This window comes from Limulus polyphemus, unplaced genomic scaffold, assembly GCF_000517525.1.
Source record: "Limulus polyphemus unplaced genomic scaffold, Limulus_polyphemus-2.1.2 Scaffold925, whole genome shotgun sequence".
Classification (NCBI taxonomy): domain Eukaryota; kingdom Metazoa; phylum Arthropoda; class Merostomata; order Xiphosura; family Limulidae; genus Limulus; species Limulus polyphemus.
This window is the reverse complement of record NW_013666535.1, coordinates 187,319-208,389: the sequence shown is the minus strand read 5'-3', so window position 1 is coordinate 208,389 and position 21,071 is coordinate 187,319. Positions and strand designations below refer to the sequence as shown.

The window sequence follows — 21,071 nt, the reverse complement described above, 5'->3', positions numbered from 1 at the left end:
TGCATATTTTAATTTCATAATTCAGTAAAAGAAGTATATTACTAACACAAAGAACCTGAATTAGTAAAGGATATTCGGGGTAAAAAACATTTAATAAATCTCCAATTCTCGTAAGAAATGTTTGAATACTGTTTTCATCTTTTATAATAATTTTTTGGATTGTGTTAATTTTTTTTTAGATTAAGAGCAGAAGCAAATTCTTCATTATTTGAAAGCTCAGGAGGAAAGATTGGTAAGTTTAAATTATAATATATACTTTTCATTAATCCTGCCTAACAGTTATTGTTATGTCTTCTCTGTGTATAATTTAATTTCTTTCAGAAACTAGCAAATGGAGCTAATTCAAATTTGAGATTTTGGATGAAAAGATTGAAGAGTATTTGCATGTAATGATTAATATCAACATTGGATTGATTTTAATAGTTGTTAACAGAGAGCCTACAATGTGAAAAATAAGTTCAAATTTGTTGGACGAAACGTGATAAAACAATGTTATCATTACCTTGGTGAGATTATGTGATTTAGAGGAAAGTGACATACAGAGTAATGATTATTGTTCCACTCTTTGTCCTGAAATGTTCTTATTTTTTCTTTGTTTTGTAGCGTCAGGTGTGGTCTGTTGGTAGCATGCTCAGACTCTGAATCCAAGGTTCATTCCCTGTGCTTAAAAACATGTTCCATACTTTTTACATATTTCCTTGAAAAAAAATTATAAAATGCAAAGAAATGTTTCACTTAGTCTAATGATTTTAGTCTAACAGTTGACTATAAGGGTTTTAAAAAAAAAATAATATTTATGGTGTTCATTATTTTTCAACTAGTAATATCTGATTAAACCAGAATAGAAAGTTCTTTTTTTGTTTGGTGAACTTCAGAAGTAACTTTTCAGCTTATTAACAAAATTGCATTTGTTACTAATTTTTAGATGTGTTACCTTAGGCTCAATTGCAAAGCATAATGATTTTTTTAACAACAAATGTAAACTTAAAGAAAAATTGGCACTGCAGATTTGGATACTTAAAATTTTCTTCAGTTTTAGAAATCTTCCTCTTTAGATTAAGTTTATTCAAAGTTGACTTGTACCATTGAGTTATTAGTTTATGGCTGCTAATGCAAATAATGTTGTACAGTAGAACCTCGATTAATGGGCACCATGTTGTTAAGGGCAAACCTTTTCAGTCTCTTTCTTTTTTCTACTATTTGTAACCAAAACAAATCTTGCAATAATGTGCACCTTGATATACCAGATTAAGGGCAGTGTCTTTAGTCTTGTTCTCTGTACGGGCACTCAATAAAGTGGGCAGTTATCTTTGTATGCCTGTATGGTATACTGTTAAATTCCAAACATCCCACCAGAAGAATGACCAATATTCAAACAATTGTGATGTTTACTGGATTGGCTCCAAACCATGTACTGTATAATCATTTTCACAGATTCAGCATGCAATCTTATTACTCTTGGGAATTCTCATTGTAAACACTGTAGGATACATAAGTGATAAATTCCACATCGTGTCATTGGAGCAGGGGTCAAGTCGGCTTATTTCTGTATGCGTGCTTTGTTGCTCTCAAGAGTATCGTATCTCGACGACACAAACAGTGATTTGTTGCTTTATTTTCAGCAGATTTCTACATCAGTCTTTGACAGTAAAATAAACACAGAAAATAAATGTGAAATGTTTGGCAGTTCAAACTCTGAAGAGAAGTACTTTAAAACTTTCTGATCAATAATAAAGAAAAAAAGGGCACATCTAATCCACCTCCTGAGACTTCCTGTTGACAACATCATGGCAATGTACAACTCACGAACACCCATGTCCTGCAAACAAAATGGAGGGCATTAAGATTCAGAAATTTTGTATGGTCAATATGGAATCCAGCTTTGCATGGCTCATTTTTGATATTAACCCCTTTCAAGATGGGTCATAAATGAAAGGCCATAAAATCTCGTTTGTTGATTCGCATTCAAAATTTTATCGAACTACTATTTCATGAATTTATGTCAATAAGTTTGGTATCAAAGTGTAGATTATAATTCAAATTTTAGAACTATACATTACTCAATTTCTTAATTTGAAAGTAAATATTAAAAAAAAAACAGATAAACATCGATTTTTGTGTGTCACGTGGTATGTTGAATGCAGCACTGGTTCAAATTAGATGGTTGTGAAGTCAAAATATTAAGTCTATAGTTTCTATACTGAGCTTGAAAAATTATAGTTGAATTCTATGGTATTGGTGTTGTAACTTATGATTTTTTAGTTATTCAAATGTATATATATATAAAACCTAAAAAACAAATATTTTGTTTCATATCCGCCACGTGCAAAATTTTTAAAGGCTTAGCAACCTACCTCAAGCAGCAACCGAGTATGAAGGTCATAACTAGAAGAGATAACTGTTTGCTTTACTCCTTTATTTACTGTTCTATGTCTTAAGAAAAATAAGTTTAAGAACTTATTTCTAAACAGCAATAATCTGTATTCGTATATAATGTATAATGATTGAAATGTGACTGTATTTTACAAAATACTAGTTGACTAAAACACAGCCAAGACAAGTTACTTTGTACAGACCAAAGGTCAGTTTTATGTTATTTTGATACAGTACCATGAGTGCATGTGAGCCACGTCATTGTAACTTCTGTACTGTTAGCCAGGCATGGGTGAAAGGTCAATATAATAAAAATTATAAATATGTATAATGTTATGAGATTTAAGCTATTTTATCTAAACATTTATGTTTTATGTTATAATTTGTGTTCATTCTAGAATGAAAGTGGCATAATATTTGTTTATTTCCTAATTTTTATGGTGGTTGCGAGATCGTTCAAATCCACCGAACCCGTACAGAGATTAATTACTGAAAATGACAGATAAAATATAAAGTTTTTTCACAATAACTATCCAGACATTATTAAGATTTTGCAATTGAAATTTAAAAATTTTCTAATGCATAAAAGTATTTTTAGTCTTAAAATTAAAATTACTTTGCATGATAGATAGGCAAGATGTGAAAAGAAAAAAAAGGCATAAGTGAAACATTGCTTTAAAAACCTTACGACTTAATAAAAAAATTAGATATCTTGCTTATGAAAGCATTGTAATGTTTATTGATAATCTGCCAAAGTTCATTAACATTTGCTTATTAATTTAAAAGTTATAGCATGAAAACTATAACAAGCACAAAATAGTTATGATGTAGTCACATTGACTGACTCTGTATTGAAAGAGTTACAGGCACCTAACGTGATTTTTGTCTTTGCCTATATTATGGCTGGTAATAATAAGGTCCAAATCTGAGCAGTGAAAAGGTAATATCAAATAAACAAGCTATTGACTTTCATTATATTTTCTAGCATCCAAGATCACTGTGTAGGACCTAATTCACATCTGGGTACTTTTTTTTTCCATTGTTTTAATGCACTTTTTCACATTTTTAAGAACACTTCATGGGAAAACTTAAGTAAAACTATTCTTAGAGAACTTAGACATCAACTTGTGATCTCTCTCAGAAGAATTATCTTAATATACGAGTTGAAATAGACTTTTTTTTCAAATATTCCATCTTAGATTATTTTGACTACTGTTAAGTCATATATAAATACTGACCTGAAATTAGTCTGTAAAATAGTTGACATTATGATCTATTTTTGTTTGTTTGTTTGCTAATACAAGGTATTTTATCTCTTGACAACAAAAAATATCAGCTGACTATTTACTAGTTAATAGTTTGGTTTGTATTAGCTTTGTTTGAAGTAATGAAAAGTATGTTATAGATAGTTTATAAGTTAGGGTTTGGTTTGAATCTGTCTGTTTTGTGTTATCCATTATTTTTATGTTGGGTTTTTAGATGGACTTCAGAAGAAGGAAAGTTTTCGAAGTAAAGCACCTGCAGCTCCTCTCTCATCTTCTGAATTTGAAACTTGTGCTTCTCCCAGTAATTTCAGAAGTGACACATCACCAGTTGCTAAGGATTATACTGAGAATGTTAGAGAAAAGGACCATGAACAAGTAAGATTTTTTTACTGTTTTTCTAAATAGCCAGATATGTATTAATTGATAAACTGTGATATTCATAGCTTCTTGGTTTGCCTTAAAACATGCAAACATTATTCTAACTAGGATGAGCTTTTTGTTATGAAGAGCATTTTCTCCTCTTACTCCTAGTCCAGCAGAGTTAAAATTCGAATTTACTAAAGGAAGATAAATGTTTTCTGTGATTTGTTGTCCAACCTAATCCTTTTTTTTTTTTAATTAAGAAAATGTTCTGCTATGTATTTCAAACTAATGGTTGGAGTCTAAAATATTTTGTCCACTTACAATGTGTCATAAATTAAATAATTTGACTGATATTACATTAAATGAGATTGATCTTGCTATTAAATAGTTTGGTAAATGAACATTATTCAAATGTGGTTAAATTCTTCTTCACCACCACATGGTATACATTAGAAGTACATTTTTAATTTTTTGCTGAAACATTTCAAACACAGCTTGTGGGAACATCATGTATTTTTGTTTTTCATAGATAACTACAGAAGAAAGTCATGCCAAAAACACAGAAAGTGAAGAATGTTCTGAAGCAGGCTTAGCAAAGGAAAAAGTCAAAGACAAAAGTTACAAAAGGAAGTCCAACTTGAACAGAGCATCTTTAGTTGAAGAACATCCACATGTAGCATCAGATACATGTGGTGAGTGTTCCTCGGTTCTTTTCTTTTCTTTCCCCCAGTTTTTTAAGGTAATTTAAAAGTCAAAATATTAAAACAAACAAAATTCTAATAACTTGCACAAGCATCTTTTCAATTAGTCTTGTGAAGCCATTGAGATTTACTCTTTAAAAATAACTGTGGTTTCAAATTATTTGTAATAAGACCCTTATATGTATTTGTTTAACTCTGCTGTAGCTCAGATATTATTTTCATCATGTTGAATACATTAAACTAACATAGCACACTAAAGTTGTGCGATTTTCTTGAGTCAAGATTTTTTTTTTTTTAGTCTAGAGGAATTAGGCTAGACAAGAGTTGTTTATTGTTGTTAAAGGTATTAGTAAGTTTTTGGGTATGTTAAATGTTGGATTTGTTATCTTTGCTAAAACTATACATTTTTTTTTGCAAGTTAGAAAAGTTTGAAGTTTTAGTTATCTTGTTATTTTTCGTGTATTTACCAAAAAAAGTATTTGTCAGTTATAAGTGATAAATAACTGTGAGATTTAGAGAAAAACCAAGTAAAAGTACACATTGTTAAGAAAAACTTTTATTAGTGCTATTCATGACATACCAAATTTTACATTTTAAATGGGCATACAGAAACGTTCACATATTTAGTTAGTTTAAAGAAAAAGTTTAAGAATTTCCATGTTTAAAATTATTCGCTTCGTTATTTGAGTATTAGAAGAAATGAATTTTAATATAGTTGTTATTTATTGTGTGTCCTTCATTGTATTAACTCTGACCAATAGATGGCGTAGGCTACCTACTACAATTGGTTTACTAAAATAAAATACGCTTTGATGTAAGATTGAATGATTACAAAAGCTAGCACGGTTTAGAAAATTTCTTAATTTAATGCCTATCTAAGAAGAATGAGATTTAGAGAGTAAAATAACGAGGATTCTCCAGCGATAAATTGTATTACGTATTTTTACTTAAATTGCAAAATTAAAACCAAATTATCAGAATTTAGAATTCCACTGAATATTTGACACATGCGAATTGTCTTCATATCAAATTCTTTACTTTTCGTCTATTTTTTGTTTTGTCTAAACGATTTTTTCTACTGTTTCCGCCGTTACACAAATTATAAAATTAATTTAACCCAGTACGTCTATTAAATATGATTAGGACATGTGTAATAAAACTCTCGTTTTGAATTTCAAAATGATGGACGATGCATTACTTTTTCTAAAAAAAATAAGACACTTTGTAATGGGTCGAGATATACTGGGCAGTGTATTAGATACATCGTATTAGACCGGTGAAGATGACTTGGTAATGCATAACATTGCAGAAACAGCGTATATTTGTAATGGATTATGCATTACGTTAAGTTTATACTGAAATAATTTTTTAAAGAATTAGATACACACTCCAAGTGTTATGGAATGTAAAAACGAACAAACGTGTCATTATGGTGTGAAACGTTTTGTTTAGTCTTAGTCTGCTGAAAGCATCAGAAATGCAATATCGTTCATCACCTAAGAACTTAAAGCTCTAAATCGATTACACTGATGACTCATTACCCAGTAAAACGTGCCAGGGACTGTAAGCCTCTAAATAGCTATTAGATAAAAAAAAAAAAATCTTGCAGTATGTGTTTTTATTGAGTGAGAGGTGATAAGATTAAGAGAGATAAGGTCATTCGTAAGGATAACTTGAGAGCAACTAATTATGTAGGTATAAGTAGTCCATGCGAATTCTGTAACGTTTTTCACTGGTATATGTTGCCCCTTTTATCACTAAGTTTTGATTAATAGAAAGGCAGCGAAAGATAATATGGGAAGTTGTTTAATCATGTCGGGTTTTTTCTCCTAGCAACCTTATATGTTCCACATAAACGGTTTTACCTTCTAACAGAACAAAAAAAACGTTGCATTTATACTTAGTTTTTGTTACTTAGCAACCAGTGGCACGTACTTTATTGATGTCAGTAGCAGTAGAAACATGTTTCTTGAAACATCGTAAGACTGATGCTGAGTCAGAATGATTTGGTCCCACCTCCTATTGAAACCCATCAGCTTTGTTAGTAACTTGTTTAGAAATATGTACACTACTCAAGAAGTTCTAAAAACCTATATATTAGGAACCCTAAGTCACAATATTTTTTATCCCATCTCTTGGGAAAGCACGAACTATGTTGTAGTCTGGGATTTTCATCTTTTTGGCTTCTATCTCTTGAAAAATTAGACACATAAACTAGTATATGCTGTATTAGGGTATTTTGCTGCAGATACCAACGTAGTGGTAGCACATTTTACAGAGGACACAATGCCCAAAATATCGTTTGTTAATCCATTTTACATTCACCTAGTTAAGGTATTGAATCCCTACATAAGGTTATCATTAACATCCTTAACTCACAAGGCAGCCTTGTGTGTAAAACACGCCACAATACAGGCTTTGATATATTTGAAACTGCAGTATTCAACTGTTGATTACACACACTAATAATATCTATATCCGACTGTCTGTCAGTCATATCTTTAAACACACACAAATATATGTGTTTATATAAAGAGAATAATAGAGAAATTTTATTGTGTGGATTGGATGCGTTTACTGGCTGAAAGAAAGTAAAAAGAGTTAATTAAACACTATTCGACACATTTTCCATCATTTCAAGAATTATATAGATAGGCCATGCCAGCGCATATTATATCCATTTGTTCACGTATTGTGTAGTTTACTGTTGGTAGACTCTCAAAGACTTCTGGTTTAAAATTTCCAGCTGGTAGTTTTCAGTAAGGATAGTTTTTCAGCCGTAAAGCAAAATCGGTGCTAAACTCGAGTGAAATAATTCTTGTATACATGGTTTGTTAGGTACTAAAATGATATCGAGTTTTGCATCCAACCTTAGGATTGGTCGAATGTTTTTAATTGTTATTAGTTCATTTCAGTCGAGATTAAGACAATTTTGACCAATAAACATCATGGTTTGGTTGCAGATGTTGTTGACTAACTTCCAAGGTTACGCATACCACAGGCTTGGAACCACTGCTTTTTTCTATTAGTCCAAAATTAGGGACGGTTATATGTAGATAGCCCTTTTGTAACTTTGTAAGAAATTCTGAAACAAACAAACTTCATGGTTTCTAGTTTAGAAGTGCTGTGAGATAACACCAGGCGGAGGGACTGAAATTGAAGTTTTTGTGATACATTTTTAGTCAGGCCGAATCAACACTAATACGCAAATTACGCCTTAGCGTGGGGCCCCAAATTAATTGCGAAACCCATTTGAGGTCAGCTTTCTTTGTCCCCAAGCCTTTTGATTACGCCCCGAAAATGCAAAACTTTGTGTCAAACTCCCAAATATAGAACATCGTATATAACTCTCTAAATATGTACACTGTACTTGTCCCCCAAAAAACACAACACTGTTTTATATTGAAGTGTTTCGTGCGCGTTCCATTCAGCGACCCAACTTTGGAAAGTAATCACGAGGTTATGATTGACTGCAGATATTTTATCATATGTTTATATTTCTTTAAAATTCTGACGGCGCTTGAATTATCTTTGTACATTTATTCCGTTCAAAAGGTCCCCAATGCCTCAGCGATAAGTTTACGCACTTATAACGCTAAAATTACAAGTTCGATTCTGCACGGTGGACAAAATGCAGATAGCCATTATGTTGCTTTGAGCTAAGAAAACAACAACAACCTTTCGAAAAACTTACTTCCGTGGGTCAAGTGAATTGAAATCCTCGTTGTTTTGATCTCGTTATCTAAAAGCATCAGAAAAGTATAGCAGTGCTGATTATTTTTCAAATTTTTCACAAGCGCCTAAAAGTGACACCAGTAGTTTCCACCCCTTTCGTATGCAGATAAAGTAACCCAAAAGATAACGTTTTTTGTTTTGTTTTTAACTGTTAAAGAAATTTTTTAAGTAATTAATCTGTTTGGCCTATTAGATTTTTTTGTTTTGCCCTTTATACTGCAATTTTTTTTCTGTGGCATTTAAAAAAGCTGGCCTTTTTTTCTAGCGGTAGACAGTATCGTGGCTGTATAGAAAATATAAAAAAAGGTTTATTATTTGATTTTTTTTATTATTTTTTGTCCAGATGCGAAGGATCATTTCTGCATTTGTGATTATCAATTTAAGAATCTCCAGCTCCCTCGCACATTCCATAAGAACACTAATTTTGAGCTGTGTGTGTGTGAGCGCGCGCGCGTGCATGATGAATAATAAGGTCTTACGAAAGGCTGAACTCGTTGAAAGGGGTTCCGTGATCTGTGTTTATATTGTTGTAAAACTCATATTTTCTCCCGTTGTCGACGTGCATGAAGCGCTAATGTTCTCTAAATTTGATTTACTGCAGTAAACACATTACAAAACACGTGTTTAAGCCAAGCACTTAAACTTTGACGCTTTACTTTGTATTATACTTATTATTGAAGGATATTGTGCAAAGAAACGATACTGAGTTATAGTTATCTAGAGATGAAAACTTTGGCGATAGACAGCTGTCAGGTGTGGTGTAACTCCGTGTAATCCATTCTACCACAACAGAGAAAACATTGTTACTAAAAGTAACTATCAAATTGATGTCCGTGTTTAACGATGCGGAAAACTGACCTCCGTCACCCGCAAGAATATTGTACTGAAGGTGGGCGAGTACTTGAAAGTTTACCCTATTTCTCGAAAAAAAATAATAAAAGGAAAAAAATATTGAGAAAACCTTTGGCGCTAATCCAGTCTCACGAGAGACGGGACAAGAGTAGAAGAGAAAGTTCTAAGTCAGCTTGAACTCAAAATAGCAATGTATGTCATCTTGCAACAGCAGTATTACGTGTAACATCTTCTTGTGCATCAAGCTGGAGGAAGATTGGGAGTTTCTGGCGTAGTTTACTCGGTTAACCATACATATCACTTCCTTGTGGTGTACTTTCATCCTTACTCCTCTGCACGTCCAGCGAAAAGAGCACAGACTTCCTTTTGTTAGCCGACAAGACCGTGTCAGCCCGTTTTTCTTTTTATAATTTCGTGTGGTGGTCTTTGGTGGGTGAAAGTTGATATGAAACTGAATATTATAATTCCCCCGGCACGGCAGTACAGTTGATAAGAGCCTTCTTTCTTACCCCACTGCTTGATGGTGACCAGACATTAAGTGTATCTGTACAGTTCAGCTCCTCTGGAAATTCTTTAAGGCGGGTTTCCTGTAAGTTAAGGCAGCGCCCTGCCGCATTATGGTTTGAAGATTTTGGTGAGTAACCGATATCTTCGTCTGTGTTAATACAGATTGATTGATATTTTCTGACTAGTATAGCTAATCTTATTAGTTGTAACATTACCTAAATCTCTGTAAGACAAATTCGACACCATGCGAACGCCTGTTTATTATTAATTACTGATTTGCGTATCCGTAATTTTCTTATAAACACCCAGCGTATTAGGCCCGACATAGCCTGGTGGTTAGGGCGCTTGACACGCTATCTGAAGGTCGCGGGTTCGAATCCCCGTCCCACCAAACATGCCCATCCTTTCAGCCGTGGGGGCTTTATAATGTGACGGTCAATCCACACTATTCGTTGATAAAAGAGTAGCCCAAGAGTTGGCGGTGGGAGTGAATACTAGCTGCCTTCCCTCTACTCATTTATTGCAAAATTAGGGACGGCTAGCGCAGATAGCCCTCGTGTAGCTTTGCGCAAAATTCAAAACAAACCAAACCCAGCGCATTAATTATACATCTTTAAAATATACAAAAGTAAACGTAGTTCGGGTTTTCGAATTCATTGGCGCTTGTACAAAATGGTGAAGACATGTCACTTGTGTAGTAACCGTGTATTTTCAATGTAGCTGTGTTGTACAGATGTTATTCAATAAATATCGATGTGTTTAGATACTACGGAGCCTGTTACAAAGAACCTGATTTATACACCTTTTCGTCGCTCTTTTCATAATATTGGATTTCACAACTTAATGCAAGAAACGTATGCAGTAAAACATAATCTATTTATTTTTGTTTTGTATAGAACTCGTGATTACTCACAAAGATTTTCCGTTTTAAAATCCGGTTTTTCCAACATTCTTGTTTAAAAACGAGTACTTTTCCTCCTCTGTTTCGTTATTATGGCATTTCTCGTTAAACCTAAGCCTACCGTGGTAGATCGTAGATACGTTTAAAGAAGCTAGTGTGGTCGATCATATTTGATTTTTGATTATCTTTACGAAACTTGGATGGTTACTTGTTGAGAAACTCCAGTTGTTTTAAAACTGTATCTTGTGGAGACAGTTTTATTGATAGTACAGAACCAAAATTTTGAATTAGATACAGCATGTTGTTTGTTTGTTAGTACAAAGCTATACTGAGCCCACTTCGAGTATCGAAACCCGATTTTTAGCGTTATAAACCCTCACACTTGATAGTACAGAACCAAAAGTTTGAATTAGATACAGCATATTGTTTGTTTGTTAGTACAAAGCTATACAATGAGCTATCTGTACTGAGCCCACTTCGAGTATCGAAACCCGATTTTTAGCGTTACAAATCCTCACACTTTCCACCAAGCCATCGGGGAGGAGGCATGTGATGTTAGTAGCAGTAGTTAGTGCTCGGCTTGCCTAATAAGACGTATGTTTATCGATTTGGTATAGCATGTCAATCTAATCCGTCGCCATGTGATAGCGTATATATCAAACCATAAGTGCTGTGTTGTGATAATAAATATGTAATTAGATTGTCAGTTTTGTAATTTGTCACTATAACTTGTTCCTACGTGTTAGATTGACATTGTTGCAGTTTGTCAGTATAATAGTAACACGTGTACTTTAAATCATCCTCATTGTACTTGAGATATCGGATATTAACTGGGCATTATCGTATGGTTTGTCACTATTATTCCGTGTTCCGTAGACTTTCCCTTACAGTAACTAAGATAGCGTTATTGGTGTTTAAATATATATGATAACCACATCAACGACCGTATGAATTTTAATTAATAGATAACTGTTATCTTAGCGTTTACTTAACGAGCACATGGCATTATAACCATTTCGTCAGTAGTTGGAATGTAGGAAAAGCATTTAGTGCCCTCTAATAGTTTTTTTTTTAATTAAAAAGTTAGGTAATATTTTCATACATGACTCTTGAGTTGTACTTGACGTGTATGTAGGGGTCTAACGATCAAGGCTGTGGTGTAGTCAGTTTGCTGTGCCATATCACGTTGAAGTTTATAAACTTCAAAATCTGGGGAAAAAGTAGTTTTAAAGTTGAAAGATCAAGATTACAAGTTCCACTTATTTATTTTAAAGAGATTTGGAGGACGTAAAGCGTGAGTCATCAGTCTGTGTGGAATCTAAGCGTCGAAAGTATTGTTTTTTTCTGATATTATAATTCACGATTTGGTCGTGACTGATTGTGGTCTCAGTAATACAAGCTGTCACGATTGTAGATAACGATTTTTTTATTTATTCACCGTCCTGATTTTGAACTGAGAGATTATTATTTTTTGTTTGACTAAATAAGAATCGATAGTTAAAACTGATCAATATTTGAGATAATTACTGCCCTTTTTTAACCTTTTTAGACCAATCTGTGCTAGAAGTTTAACTGACCACTAACTCGCTGTGTTCTCGTATCTAGCTATTCCTACTTCAGAAGTAACCTACCAAGTGTGATCTAGAAACCTTGACAACGTTAAGTGGTTATTTTTTATGTATCATACATGCACATAATTTATTTTTGCTCCTTGACGGCTCATCGGTAAGCTTGTGCTTATAACGCTGTGATGTTGAGTTTGATCGCAGCGGCGAACACGGCGAATATAGACATTTTTCTAGCCATTGAATACTTCAGTATCTATATGTGGCATTCATGTGAAATGTTTTAGGCGTAGTTGCTATTAAGACAAACTGTAACATAATTGCGATCGAAAACGTTTGTTTTGTAATGTACTTTACAAAGTAGTTTGTGATTCGATTTGTGTTAATTCATGAAGCCGGTTGTGGTCTAATGCGTAGCTAACCGCACTACGGAATGTAGGGATCACATTTTGTTTTATTACCCCAAAATCGCGCTCCACACTTTGTGGCCTTTTGTGACAGTCAAATCCTACTTTTTAATTAGGGTATCGCAAAAGTTGGCGGCGGGTGCTGGTGACTAGCTGCTTTCTCTATAGTCTACCAGTCCAAAAGTGGGAACAGCTAGCACATATATCCCTTGTGTAACTTTTGCATGAATACCCGAAACAAACAGTTGTTTGATAGTGAACTTTCAAACTACCTGCTTTATTATAACACGTAAGAAGACGCTGTAATATTTTCTGTAAGACACATCCATTGTTCACAAGTTTAGAAGCTTAACGTCCGAAACAAACAGTTGTTTGATAGTGAACTTTCAAACTACCTGCTTTATTATAACACGTAAGAAGACGCTGTAATATTTTCTGTAAGACACATTCATTATAACACGTAAGAAGACGCTGTAATATTTTCTGTAAGACACATTCATTATAACACGTAAGAAGACGCTGTAATATTTTCTGTAAGACACATTCATTATAACACCTAAGAAGACGCTGTAATATTTTCTGTAAGACACATTCATTATAACACCTAAGAAGACGCTGTAATATTTTCTGTAAGACACATTCATTATAACACCTAAGAAGACGCTGTAATATTTTCTGTAAGACATATCCATTATAACACCTAAGAAGACGCTGTAATATTTTCTGTAAAACACATTCATTATAACACGTAAGAAGACGCTGTAATATTTTCTGTAAGACACATTCATTATAATACCTAAGAAGACGCTGTAATATTTTCTGTAAGACACATTCATTATAACACGTAAGAAGACGCTGTAATATTTTCTGTAAGACACATTCATTATAACACCTAAGAAGACGCTGTAATATTTTCTGTAAGACACATTCATTATAACACGAAAGAAGACGCTGTAATATTTTCTGTAAGACACATTCATTGTCCACAAGTTTAGAAGCTTAACGTCCGAAACAAAACAAGTTTTGACGAAGAAACCAAAATTGGACACCAGTTTGTGCGAAAAGAAATTTACCGTGATACAGTATTTGGTATCTTGAACCTGGCGAGAGAAAGATGAATTGACACATGTCGTTTATATATCCTCGTTACACGTAAACAAAAAGAAATAAGTGTAAGGATGTTTACGTGCCTATTCTGCCTTGGACTTGATGGACGTCGTAGATTGAACAGAAAATTTGGTTCGCTTTATAGGAAGAAGAAATGGGAAACAAAATGGGCTTTAAGCTTTACCTACATATCCAGTACACTTTTACATCTTAGATGACTTTGCAAATTTTAAACTTGTAAATTATTTAAAAAATAACCAGGATAAGCCTGTAAGAGTGGAGAATAAAAGAGGAAAACGTGTTACAAACATTTGAATCTTTATGGCGTTTCTGTGTGCGTGTGTCTTTATAAAAAGAAACTAGTTCCGTTATTGTGTTTCGAAGGAACATTGAATCTGTGACAATGAATATATAATTTTGTAACGTTTTTCAAACCAAAGTCGATACAGCATTCCAGTTTGAAGGTAGTATTTTTGTGCGTAATTTTATAAAATAATAATAATTAAAGACTTGTAAAATGCTTGATTATGTTGAATAGGACTTGTCTTGATAAACATTTCAACTGACTTCGGCACACCGTTGTGAACACGACATGCAATAAACACAACATTTGTGTCGTAATCATAAAAATGGTTACGTGGTCCATACTTATTCCAAAAATACACAAACTCTAATGTAAGCTATGACAACTAGGGCGTGCATTGTGGTAAGTTCTGCTTAACGTTTGAGTGTTATGTACGTACTTCCAACCGTACACGACGTAAGCGACTCGTTTAGACTTTTTGGTCTTATGATGCGTTGTATTACACACACACGCTGGTGGGGTTCCGCTTAAATCCAGATGAAGTCATTCAGCTAAAAATAATCACGCGTTGTCTTAACTGTACCACCAGTGGCGCGCATATCAGGATATAAATGCGTATGTTTGCGCATGCAATAGCACATCGTTGAATTAACGACGTCAAAATATATATAAGTTCGATGTCCCCCTTTTTTCCCGAACTTGTTTTACTTTAACTTCACTAGAACTGTAAAGCTGAATAACATTTTTAAAAACAAATTTCACCACTAAGTGATGGTGTAATATTTTTTTTGTGGCTAACAAAAAAGAGAAAAAGAAAAAAGGGGGGAAGGGGATGTTGAAATGCGAGTATTGTGGTTTCTACAACGGTCTCTACAAACTGGCCACAGAATATGACCCCGCATTACATTAGTTGCAGCTTTGTTTTGATTTAGTTACTAGGTGGATACTGTGTGTATTGAGTATCCTGACTTATTCACCCCTCCCACTATGCCTGATGTCATTCATTGTGGCCACATTCTTGCGGTATTCTCATTAATCTTAAACTTAGCACACACATATAGATTACTTTCAATAAAAAATAAGTAAATCATGCGATAGGTGGCGCTTTAGCTAGTATAGGCATTTGGTTTTATGAATAGTTCTTTGACGATTGCCTTTGGAAAGCTTTTGGTAATGAATGAGGCTCAGATATATTGTTGATAGACGTGTTGTAGGTTTAACAACATCTTTTCGAACTGCCTTATAATTTTTTCAATTTTGTTTTAAAAAAAGTGTCTCTTGAAGAATCTTGACCTACAGTGGCCTCAAACTTGGTAAACATGTTATTTACAGTAGTATCTGCCTGTTATTAACAGTTAGCAATACATTGTTACTTTGTACCTTAATTATTTAAGTGTTTCAGTAAATGTGGGGAAAAATTTAACAAGTTTCTACTGTAAGTTATTCTGTAGCAACAACTGGCTCAGTTCCGTGTTTGTTTATGGTTGTTTCAATATTTAGTTTTGATTGACATTAAAGATTCATAGCGAATACTACCAAGATATTCAGCGGCCGTTTATAGTTGATGAAGTATTGTGTGTGTTAACGTACATAAACTCGAGTAACTGGTAGAGGGTCAAGCTTACTTGTACAGAATTTTGTTTTATTCTCTACAAGCTGAGGTATCCGTCCTTTGTCCGGGTTATGAACTTTAAAAAGTGTAAGGGTGGATGCTATGATAAATAACACAAAAATCCTAACTTTCACCTCACCGAATGTTTTGGGTAAACTTTAAGAACTCGATATGTTTATGCTCAAAACGTGTTAATCACTGTGCGATGGTCAGGGTGACTTTGTAGGAAAAGGTAGTAGCCAAATTGGTGGCGGTAGGGATGCCTCTGTTACCCGCTTTCAACACCCAGTTCTTAATGTCCTTCCACAGCGTTTTACGTGATTAATTAATAGATGGTCATTGGCTGCAGCAATGTCTTACGGGGTGAAGTTGAAAGGTCACGGGTCAAAGTTGGAAGTTGGTATAAACTAAAAAACAGCTCTTCATATCAGCTTTATGGTAGGTGTGAGAATAGAAACTTCGGCTGGGTTTATGTATTACAGCAGTAGTGGCGGCCATTTTTTTATTGCATTCCTAGAGAGTCAAGCGCAGTCTGAGATATACAATACATTTGTGTGCCCTCCCCCCACACTGTGTGTATGTATTTATAGAAAATTTAATATAAAGTGACACCATTTATAAATGTATTTAACGTTAACTTACGTCAAAAATAATAAATGATCATTAACAGCAATATTGGGGTAGAGAGGATTGTGAACCCTCATTAACATGCCCCTTCTTCCAAACTATCGTCCCGCAAAGTTTAGTTGATATTGGCTCAGCCACCTAGTAGTAGTTAGATAACGGACAAACAGACAGACACAGATTTTTGTGCTTTGTATATATAATAGATAAATCCAAGGTCAAGTTTAGTGTCAGTTGTAAAGGGTTATGATCCTGTTTGTTTGTATAAGATCACCATACAGTATCAAAGGTAAGTTACTTCCGAGATTTTAAAGTACCAATGGAAAAAATGTCAAGGCGAAATATAGGACTTGCGTAAAATTATATCTGTCTGGAGTTATAGGTCGTTGATATATATCAGGAGTACTGTACTCCAGTTCTAGAGGATTAAAACGTATCGATAAAATTTTTAGCTATAGAATATAGGCCTAAAATGTTGAAGTTGGGTAAGTTGTGTTAAAATGATTTTGGAGCATTCCCACGTCGCTACAGTCCATGTCGTTACGACCGGTCATGCTGTAACTAACGGCCGTTCATCTTGACAATAGCTTTGTAGTGTAGTTTTCATTGTCAAAAGCTCTATCTTAAGGATGCCATATTCAAAGCACACATTCCTCCCTGCATGTTTTTCATAATCCATATAGTGTAAGATGACAACATTTTCCCAATGCTCGTTTCAGCAATCCGATAGTACAGAAATCCGTAGGCACTGTATCCTGCGACTGGACCGATATGCCTTCAAAATAGAATAGCATGAATACCCGTTTTATTATCCAGCTGCTTGAGATATGCGACTGTTGGAGGGATATGTACACGTGACTTTTGTCGCTTATCCAGATGGAGATCCTTCTTCATTATGTTAATACCGTTTGTCCGTGGCATGCGAAAGACATTTGCCACTCAACTTTGTGTTCGTGGATTCTTACCTGTTACAAGACATCGCACTTTACTTACCACTGCTTGTTTAAGACTCGTTGCGGGTCTCTTTCTGGAAGGTCCCTATTGATCTTTAAACCTTTTTTTTTCACTGCCGTTAAATGCAACAGATATCCCATCTTAGAAATTCTAAAACTCTGATCTCAGCACATATTTATTATCTGAGTATATGATTATTTTGAGTAGAAAAAACCGTTACATACCCTTCCTAAAAGCGATCACTTTACAGTAACTTGTTTGTTTGTTGTTAAGCGCAAAGGTACACGGTGGGCTTTATGTACTATGCCCGCCACGAGTATTAAAACCCGGTTGTTAGGGGTGAGAGCCCTCAGACTTACCATAAGCTACTGTGGTGGCTTTACAGTGGCATCAAACTACCTACGAAATGCCAAACAATTTCAAAATGTCGTTCTGATACACGTCATTCCATCAATACTATGTACCCGCTTTGATTGTCACATTATTCCCTGATTTGTATGTGCAACACTAATATACAGTAGGCTTCCGTATTAATTAACAATGTTTAACAACAAGAAGGATTTCTCTTTGTACATTTAGTATAAAATATAGTTATCAAGAGAATACGAACGAATACTAATAAGTAGCCTCAAGACAAGGCAGATCTCATAATTTCTCGTTACAATCGTTGTCAAAACGTTAGCTTGTTTTTAGCGCTCGAACACAAAGAATTAGAAACCGAACTAGTCACACAACCATGACTGCGTTTTTTTTTTTTTTGTAAAGCCATACTTAATTTTCACTGTCTGTCCTATCGGATTATTAACAAAACATTAACTTTTTCCCCGCCAGCCCAGTTGGCATAATGAAAGGACTAATTATTATGAAACTTTGTTTTATAGCATTAATTAAAAATACTAATTTTTTACTGCCTGCAAACAAATGTACAGACAGACAAAATTAATGACAGAACTCTGTTTTGTGGTATTAATCATAATAATAACAATTACAATTTTCTTACTGTTTCCACATAGACCGACTTAGAAAAGAATAAGAACTCTTTGTTCTTGCTGTTCACATAATTCATAACCCGTAGTGCATTAGATAGACATTATGTTTTTACATGCACATAGTTGATTACACAGGACCTATCGTATGACCCCCCCCCCTTCATCCCACTGAATTCCAGCAAAATGCATATAGTTACAAACTATAACGTGGGAGTTACACAGAATGCTAATGCAGGATTTTTTATTTGTTTTTATCACGTGGTACTTTATTAGCTATTAATATAATTTCTTGAATTTAAGACTTGGATGAAATTGCTCGTTTGTTGGATTTTGCGCAAAGCTATACGAGAGTTCTGTGCAGAAATGGGACGCAAATCACAGATCTCCAGCTCCACAATTCGGCACGTACTCGGAAAGAAAAAGTAATTCTGTTAACTACTGCTAACTTGGTAATACATGCAAACAGAACACTAATAAAGCCGTTTAAGAGAGATTCAAATGTAATCAATCACTTACAGCTAAACACCATAAACTAACGAGTGAATTTTATTTAATTATCAAGTTTTTCATCAGTGACGAAAAATGTGGTAAAAACGGTATATGTATATGACGCAGTATTTGTATTAATCCAACATAATATAGTCTATTATTAAAAGGCTGAATACTACCAATGTCAGATTCAAGATGACAATAATTATCTTTTCCTTATCACTTTTACAAACACTTTAACTTAAATCCTGTGGTGTTCGTGCATTGTGCTACTACTCTGTGGTTATAGTAAAAAGAACACTTATGTAGCGCCCTCTCTGCACTAGTTTGTTTGGGACACTTGAAGAGACTGACTTATTCTACGTGGCCTCGTTAAAAACCAGAACTAGTGAAATACAATACCACGTATCTCTCTGTATATATTGAAATTGTCACGTTGGCAAATGTGTAATTAGTTCTTCAGAACAAAAAAAGGGGGTTGTTCATACAGCTGGATGTTTCGAATGTATGTCGCATTTCTAAATAAATGTATAAAACTTGTGAAAGGTAAAGATTATTTTTTCAACAATTGACTGTCTTACAAGCATACTCTTGTGAACTCTTGTAATTTTCAGTCTTATAGCTCATTGGTAAGTCTGATGGCTTATAACGTTAAGAATCGGGTTTCGATACCTGCTCTAGGCACACCACATGTGGCTCAATATGTAGCTTTGTGCATAACAACAAACAAACAGTGTTAGTATGTGTGTGTGTGTGTGTGTATATATACATACATACATACATACATACAAACACACACACACATATATATATACATACACACATATGTACATGAGTTTCATATTTCCATTTTCTATGTGAATGAGCTAAGAACCATAATGAAAAAACATATACCAATTCTGACGAACTTTTTTTTGTCTTATCAAGGGGATTTCTAAAAGTTTCCTGTCTCTTTTTCTTAAATGTTAACTGACCTATTTTGGCACTAAAAAAACTGAAAACACTTGTATAATATGGGTGTATTTATTTATTTTATTCACTGACACACGGCTGTAAAACTCCACATCTACTTATTCAATTAGTGTCTGTTATCGTTTACAAACCCTGACCTAACATCTTGTGAGGAACGGGTGTAAACGAAACTCCTGTTACATTCTGAAATATCTGTAAGCAACTGATAAAAATGTGACATATTGCATACATCTTATGGGGAAAGTCTTCTTCCACCTAGAAGCTCAAAGTTGTTGTGTGTCTTATGGAAAAGTCACCCTTTGTCCATATGCTGAGAGTAGTGTATAATGGGAAAGTCTTTTCCCACCTAGAAGCTTAAAATTGATATGTGTGTCACAAGAAAGTCCTCTCTCTAATTTGACACAGAAAGTTGTTGTGCATCTTCTGTGAAAGTCCACACTATGTCCAGAAGCAGAAAGTTGTATTTCTTACGGTAAAGTCTTCTCCCTGTTACAGAAGCTGAAAAATGTCGTGTCTTATAAGAAAGACCTCGCTGTCCAGAAGCTGAAAGTTGTTGTGTGTCTTATAGTAAATTTCTCTCCATGTTTAGAAGATCTGTATTTTACGAAGTTAGATGTGGTTAAAAATATGATAGAAAGAAGATGTATATTTTTTGGATAGCAATTTATGTGTCCATTATGAAATTTGAGGTTGATAAGCACCAGTTAGACGTGTGAGGGTCAAAGGGTTAATTAAAATGGTGTATGAAGCCAAAGTGTGTTTCAGAGATATACGCACTTCAGTCTATACGCCATTTTTTATTTCAGTAATTGTACACCGCCATAATGATTTCTGCTTGTCGCAGATTACTACGTGTAAAAAACAAACAAACATGGATACACTTAAGTAAAACGTCAGAACTCCAAATTTAATTTATTACCAAGCTGCGATAACTTGCCCAAATTTTAATGGAACGTAACACAGCCCGTGCAGTCATTTGATCGACACATGTTGGCCTATCCAACTTTAGTTTATGGATGTAAACACTCGTACAGTAACTAAACCCCACAAACAAATCAGCAGATATAAGACTAAAAGTAATATTTAATTCTAAGATTCATGATCCGTAGAATTAGTATTGCAGAAAGTATATTTGTATTACGTTTTAGTTTACGGTTATTTGGTTTAACTGGTCCCGAGTTTTATTAAATCAAATCCCTCATACCATCCTTGTAAAAAAAAAAAAAAAAAAAGGGGGGGGGGGTTGCTGAATCTTTGGGAAAAGGTGCTTACGAATACATACAGAAATGGGCAGACCAATTACACTTCCCATCGCATTGCACTGTTTCAGTTGCAATAGACCAAGGCGCTG

The 21,071-nt window shown here is 34.2% G+C and overlaps 1 protein-coding gene across 4 annotated transcripts in view; it reads left to right on the top strand.

Moving 5' to 3' along the window:
- The window catches only part of LOC106461270 (supervillin-like), a 150,000-nt gene that overhangs the window by 53,678 nt on the left and 75,251 nt on the right, over positions 1–21,071 (top strand). For all 4 annotated transcript variants that reach the window (XM_022388138.1, XM_022388137.1, XM_022388136.1 and 1 more), the window contains exons 5-7: positions 180–232; positions 3,853–4,013; positions 4,531–4,693. In XM_022388138.1, the coding sequence (XP_022243846.1) occupies positions 180–232; positions 3,853–4,013; positions 4,531–4,693 (377 nt within the window). The remainder of the gene's footprint in view (positions 1–179; positions 233–3,852; positions 4,014–4,530; positions 4,694–21,071) is intronic.